This window comes from Astatotilapia calliptera, chromosome 2 (genome assembly GCF_900246225.1).
Source record: "Astatotilapia calliptera chromosome 2, fAstCal1.2, whole genome shotgun sequence".
Taxonomy (NCBI): Eukaryota; Metazoa; Chordata; class Actinopteri; order Cichliformes; family Cichlidae; genus Astatotilapia; species Astatotilapia calliptera.
The window spans coordinates 24,868,122-24,875,472 of record NC_039303.1 but is presented as its reverse complement, the minus strand read 5'-3'; the positions used below and the strand labels follow the sequence as shown (position 1 = coordinate 24,875,472).

Genomic DNA, 7,351 nt, shown 5'->3' with positions numbered 1-7,351 from the left:
TGGTAGAAGGATTTTACTGTAACCATGGTTATGAAGATTTGTTTACCTTAATAAAGCAGCAAATTTTAATCCAAATCATAGTCTGTCCCTAAGACAAATCAAGCTGCTTAAAGCCAATTTCTTTTAGCTTTCACTTGAAATAAAACCCTTTATTGTTATGAACAATCGTTGAGTTCAGAGGTTGTAAAATGAGGGAAGTGTTGCTTACATTGAAAGTTACACAAGGTTTGTCCCATCAAGTCTGAGAAAACGGTTCTCCTTCAGCATTGGGGGAGAGTTGCTATCCCAAGGGAAGGAGTTTGACCATCCCCGAGTGATGCTAACACCGAGTTTGAGATGGATGGGTGGATTGATTAATTCCACTGTGGTGAAAACAGACCCGAGCTAGATGACAAAGCTTTCCATTTACCAGTCCATCAGTTTTCCAACCTTCTACAACAGTCACAAGCACTGAGTAGTTCATTTTCCATTCGGTTCACGTTTATTTACATAGCACTGAATGACAACAACAGTCCCCTCGAGGTTCTTCATACTGTACAGTAAAGACATTACAGTATTCTGGAGAAAACCTCGAGATAACACTTTGAACTAATGGGAAGGAAAAACTCCCTTTTAACAGGAAGAAACCTCCGGCACAACCAGGCTCAGGGAGGAGCAGCCATCTGCTACAACCAGTTGGGAGTGAAGGGAAAGAGAAAAAAAAGGAAAGAAAGAGAAGACAAAAGAAAGAGAGGAGCAGGAAACCAGACTAACACGGAGTAATGAAGAGAAAAGAGAAAAATGTAACGACATCCTGCAGGGGTTCATAAACGCCTAGGGAGTGAAAAGAGGTGAGTGGAGATGTGCTAAGTGCATCGCATGAGGTCCTCCAGCAGTCTGAGCATATAACAGCATTACTAAGAAAGGATTTAGGGTCACCTGATCCAACCCAAACTATAAGTCTTATCAAAAAGGAAAGTTTTAAGTCTATTATTAAAAGCAGAGAGGGAGTCTATCTCCCAAATTCATACTGGGAGCTGGTTCCACAGATACAGGCTCTGCTTCCCGCTCTACTTTTATAAACTTTGGGAACCACAACAAAGCCTCAGTAAGTCTGAAAGCAAAATACTCTGTTGGGATAATATTATACTATAAGATCTTTAAGCTATGATGGGGCCTGATCAGTCAAGACTTTGCATGCAAACACAAGGATTTTAAAATCAATTCTAGGTTTAACAGGGAGCCAATGAAGAGAAAGAGGTCCCCGTTGGTGCTCTCACCGCAGCGTTTTGGATCAACTGGAGAATTTTTAGAAGAACCTGATAATAATGCATTGCATATCCTCCATTGGGTGGCTGTGCTGAGCTTTCGTGATAAAGTGACAAATCTGGACATGTAGAGGTAAATCTGCATGTCCAAACTCTATTGAAATAAGCTACATGTGGTAGTTCAGACATCTTTGATCTCTTCCAGGGCACATTCCCTTTGAAGGTAACTACGGTGGCCCTGACAGGTCAAATGCACAGTAATTTAAGAAAACACCAGCATGTAGAAAAATGCTGCAAAAACACACGAAACACAGCAGAAGTAAAAATATAACACAATGGAAATGGAAAAAAAATGTCACAAAACACAATAGAAGTGTTTTTGGGGAGTCATTAGTGCAGATATGACAGAAGCCAAAATATAAGAAGGACTCCACTGACACACGCTTTAAAAGAAGAAGAGGAGGATGCATCGGTATCGGTGACACAGATGCCTGTTTACTGTTCACTCCACGACTGTTCCTTCACGTTATCGTCTCCCCCAAAAACACTTGTGTCGTGTTTAGTGAGATTTTAAGCTGCTGCCGCCATGAAAAAAAATGGACAGAAACTGGGATATTCCCGTTTTTCTCTTGTGAGTTTGTATTGAAATGCAACAAGGAATCACTTGAGGGCCGTTGACAAAGATAATGTGAGCTTACTCATTGACAAAGGCTCCCTTTCACAATACAGGGCCTCGATATGAAGTCAGACTCTGAGAGCCACTTCAACACTTCGAGCTCGGTTTGTATTTTGAGTTTCCAAACGAATTTACATGTCGTTAAATTACCACAAACTAATTTTCCAACTTGTATGCATCCAGGGCCCAGTCGCCTAATTAAGCACAGCTGGTAATCCACAGCGCAGAGAGAAACACACTGAAACACACTGTGATTATTTACTGAGGAGCAAGTGTGCGAGGACTCAGGAATGACCTGTAATTAATGAATGTGCGTTCCTCTTTAAAAACTCACTAGGCTCCTTCACCTCAGTTGGCACACAATGAATAAACAACACTCAAAATTAAAAGAATTCATCTTAAAAACTTATGAAAGAAACCAGTGATGATCATCTACTGTGCAGTCATAGCTGTTTCCAAACTATACAGTGACAGTTTATTCCTCTGTGTTTATGCTGCGTCACAGATCTAACAGGAAGCGCTATACTTATAAAACGTTCCCACTTTTCATTGTGCATTTTAACGTTACACTGAAGGGAAATGAGTATGCGGTCTCTGTAATATCACTCTGAGCCCTTTATGAGAAAAAACAACAACTTCTTATCACAAAATTACATGTCAGAGGCACAATCTGAAGCACATATCAAATATACATTACATGGGAGGAGAGAAGAACACCAATATTAAATCAACTATCTCAACTCAATATACAGTATCAACACTGTTTCAGAATGCTCAGAATGAACATGCCACCATGTGTGTTAACATTATCCGTCAAACACATAATAAAGCTGACTCCTTCTATCACCCTCCCATAGAAAGAGTCCTGAACATCACATCATTTCACACACTCAGCATGTGAACGCTTATCCAGCAAGCTGCACTTCAGTGTTGCAACTGACCAGCAAGAGACTGGAAGTACAGTTTATGAAGGCTAATGGAAACACTGAGGCTAAAAGAGAAAAAAACAGTACTTCCACTTTCCTGTTTTTTTCAGCTGCGGTTGCTTTTGCTGCTCGTGCCATTACGTTAGGTGGTATGAGTTTATGGTGATTCCATCCATCCGAGCTCCTTTCTTCTGTGTTAAGCAGCAATATATTTACATGTACATATGTGTATATATAGAAAAAAAAGTTAGATGACCGTACAGCGGTAGTTGGGGTCGTTTGTCGTGCTGGAGCCATCTGTTTTGACCACCGTCACCTTGGAGGAGTGCTGGGAGCTGTGCAGCGCGTTCTTTCGGCACAGACGCTCACGGTAATTCTGGGCGAAGATGAGCAACATGAGCGGATTGATGCAGCTGTGAGAGTAGCTGAGGCAGATGCTGATGTTGTAGGCATAGACGAAAGCGACGGTTGGCTTGTTGTTGCTCAGGTTGATCACCTGGATGACGTGGTAGGGCGACCAGCAGATCAGGAACAGGGCGATGACCATGAGGACCATCTTAGTGGCTCTTTTAGCCCAAACAGACTGCTTACGCTTGACCCGACGTATGGAGCTGAACACGTGGTAGAGGGTGAGCGAGTAGAAGGTGCTGATGATGATGAGGGGGATGATGAAGCCCAGGATAGACTGGTAGAGAGTGTACCAGTACATATCTTCAGGCCCGTCCAGGTACATCATACACACCTCCAAATGCTGCCTGCTCACAACCTTGGCGTACATCATGACGGGGACGGAGAGGAGGAAGCTGCCCAGCCACACCAGAATATTGATGATGATGGTCCACTGCACGGTCCTCTTTTCTGAGGTGGGATGGACAATAGCTATGTACCTGTGAGGGAGAATGCACTGTGTAAAGAGTATGACCACTCTCTTGAACACAAATGGTAAAAGCAGCTTTGCCAGAGTGCATGCAAGTGCAGGATTTTGCTTGGATGGTCATTTTCATGCTGGATGAGCTCAGGCTACCCAATGAGATACAAGGTACTATGTCAGAGATACACAATCATTAAAGTGATGATTGCACTGATAAATCAGCATAATTTAATAAGAGTAATTTAGCAAGAGGATGTAAACACATTTCCATATGGATTGTGCTTCAGTTTGAAGAGCCAGAAAAATCATTTTGCCATTACATGCAATCATTGCCATTTAAGTAGAGCCAGGGACTGTCTGCATGTTTGCGCCTGACCTTTCTGTTGCGATTTACCGTATTTTCACGACCATAAGGCGCACTTAAAAGTCTTAGATTTTCTTCAAAAAGTACGGCGCGCCCTATAGCGCAGTGCGCCCTGTGTGTTGTAAGGAGGACGTAGTAGAGAACACCATGAGAACGCTAAAGGGTGAAGTGTGGGCGCAACCCTGAAAATGGCAAAGAGACACGCTTATGAAGCACAGTTTAAACTGAAGGCCATCAGCTACGCGGAGGAACATGGAAATCGAGCAGCGGCGAGAGAATTTAAGATTAACGAATCGATGGTTCGCAAATGGAGGAAGCTGGAAAACAAGCTCCGGCAGGTCAAGAAAACGCAGCTGAGTTTCCGCTGAGTTTCCGCGGACATAAGGCGAGGTGGCCCGAGCGGTGGATCATCGAGCAAAGAACGAGCGGGAGAAGCGTTTCGACGGTCACCATTCGGCTAAAAGCAGTTTCACTTTCACTTTTTATGAAACGGTGCCATTTTTCCATCCGGACCAGGACTACGGTAGCGCAGCAACTTCCAGCGGATTATAAGGAAAAGCTGGCCATCTTCCGCTCCTACTGCAGCAAACACATCGGCGACAAAAACATCCAGCCCAGCCACATCACAAACATGGACGAGGTCCCGCTCACTTTTGACATCCCGGTGAGTCATGCCCAAATACCCCCACTTCAGACTGTCAAAACACTAGATAGCCCTGCACTATATTATGTGCAAAAAAGGTGTCCCTAGATGATTTTTAGGTTTGCATAGAGGAAGAATACTACAGTTTACCTCTATGCAAAGAACCAACAGCCCTTCGGGTATTGTGTTTCAAATAAACAAACACTTGTACGTATCTAAAACCTATAAATCCAACAGCATTGGGGCATTAAAACATGAGTCACTCATCTGTAAATGTTTTTACAATTATTTAGGTCTTCTGTTAATTGGGAACACGATCATGTTGGTATCCACAAACCTCCCATGAAATGAAATTACACAGCAGCCCGAGATAAAGTGGCCTTTGTTGGGATAAACAGCAGCGAATTCAAAGAAAAGCACCGTAATGGCAGTTTGGACTTTACCTAATAAGAAATTAAGGGGGAAAAAAAATGCAATTACAGTATGAGCAGATGTTGAGCAGATAATGTATGCTTTCTTTGAAAGGTAACATTGATATCAGAAATAAGGGGCAACTCAAATAAACTCAGATAATCAGATATCAAAAATGTGATTTGGAAACTCGGGAAAATCAGCTGCTTTTTGTTTTAGGTTTCCATGAGTTTCACTGCCATTTGACTCAAGACTACAGACTAAAATTATTTGCCTTGAAAGGGAAGAAGTTTTGATTTTTTTTAAAAGGATTGTTTGATCTTTTCCTCAGTGTTTGCTACAGTTAAGCCTTTGTCTTTGTTTTCCCCGTTAAAGAAGTGATTTAAAATGATGAAGCTGAATTGATGTGATATAAAGCTCCGATGATTCACAACCTAAATGGCAAAGCAAATAAGAAACCTGTGAGGAATTCTTCCTGTGGAGGTGGTGCCGCTAAATCGGAGCACATTTATCCGGTCCAGTGACCCCCCTCGCAGAAATGTATTATGTGTATTATTCTGAAGATGTGTGCAATCATACCTCTGTCAAAGCCACCTGATCCAGATTATGTCTAAATGGAGATGTTTATCACTTCAGCTCTTTGGCGTGAGGGCTCATTTAATGTCCTGAATGTGTTCAGCTCACAGACCCGACACATTTATATAGGGAAGATTGTGTTTTCATGGGTTGTTACTCGCATGAAAAAACCCACTCAGTGGTACATTTTTAGAAGGAGTGCCTTTCAAAAGAAATGAAAGCTTCACTTGCACCCACTGAGGCTGGCTATGTATCAGGCTGAACAAATGAGCATGAGCATGGATTTCTGTTTTCAAACAGAAAACTCTGGAAATGAGATTTAAAAACACCTACTGTGGAATAAAATAAAGACAGTGAGTACAAAGTGGATACCAGACAACTACTTTTACTTATTTTCAGGTAATATTGGGTTGTTATTATCTTGATTTTTTGCACAGATAAATACAGATAAAATTTGTTGTTAGCATGCTTTGGAGGATATCTTTTGTTTTGTTTTTTCCTAAAAGATAAAATATTAAAATATCTTCATGGATTGGGAACAACTCTGTGAGATGTGTGGATTTCAACGCTTACCGATCAATGCACAACACAGTGACAATCCCCACTGTGGTGAACTGGTTGCTGACATCCACCACAACGACCGCTTTGCACATGAAGTTTCCGAAAACCCACTGCCTGTCTCTGACCAGCTGGTGAATGTTGAAGGGCATCACAAGCAAGAAGAGCATATCTGCTATTGCCAGGTTAAGCACGTAGATGTCTGATACCATTTTCTTCTTGCACGCTGCCACCGCGTAGATAACCAGCCCGTTGGCAACAACTCCAACTGAGCACAGGATGCCATAAATGGAAGGGAATATGTGCATGAAAGTGGTGATGTCGATCTGACTGTAAGGCGAGGGAGTTGAATTCTGACATGACTGATCAGCGAAGCTGTCTGTTTGGTTGTTTTTGCACAATATGCCAGTGTCATTCATCTTCAGCTCGTCCTCACAGTCACCTCGGCGTGGTCAGTAATTAAGTGGCGCACCGTGCGCTCCGGGATCCCCTCAAGCCCGAGCTTCAAACTTAGGGCGGCAAACTTTGGCTCTCTCTCCAAACGCGCGTATCCGCTTCTCTGCCCTGGCTTTCACTTACAAGGATTATATGATTTAGCACAAGAGGAGGGAAAAAAGCAGTGTCCAATCCAGGCTGACTCCACTAGCAAAGATATCGTTCCGAAGATGTTTATATGTGGGAGCAAATTAGGATCCAAATGTTTACTGTGCGCTTCTGCCGCGAGCTTCAACGGACACCAGTGTTCCCTCCTTGTAGAGGATCACGCTCCGCGTTGTGTAACGAGAGGAGCAAATCACAAATCGGCACTTTAACCTCATGACAAGAATTTTTTTTTTTTTTTTTTGGGGGGGGGGGGGGAGTAAAAAAAACATTTAGTGAGACATTTTTGATCATAGGGGCGTTTCCAGGATTTTTTCCCATTTAAACGAGGCGACACACCCACAGTTTGTGCGCCTTTACGCTTCTACTTCTTTCTGGGTGTAGGTTAAGATTCAAGCTTCGTGGATCAAAGAGGACTTCCTGCTTAAACTTTAAGACGGCAAACTGAAAGAATCTCTCTTCAAGTTCTTTCAAATCGT

At 42.6% G+C, this 7,351-nt stretch overlaps 1 protein-coding gene across 1 annotated transcript; it reads right to left on the bottom strand.

Annotated features, from left to right (window-relative positions):
* Positions 1 to 2,518: 2,518 nt before the first annotated feature.
* Positions 2,519 to 7,071, bottom strand: mchr2b (melanin concentrating hormone receptor 2b). Its single transcript, XM_026189585.1, has 2 exons — positions 6,288 to 7,071; positions 2,519 to 3,736 (listed from the first exon to the last, which is right to left on the bottom strand). The coding sequence occupies exons 1-2, from the start codon at positions 6,689 to 6,691 to the stop codon at positions 3,097 to 3,099; spliced, it is 1,044 nt and encodes a 347-aa protein (XP_026045370.1). The 5' UTR covers positions 6,692 to 7,071; the 3' UTR covers positions 2,519 to 3,096.
* Positions 7,072 to 7,351: the final 280 nt, after the last annotated feature.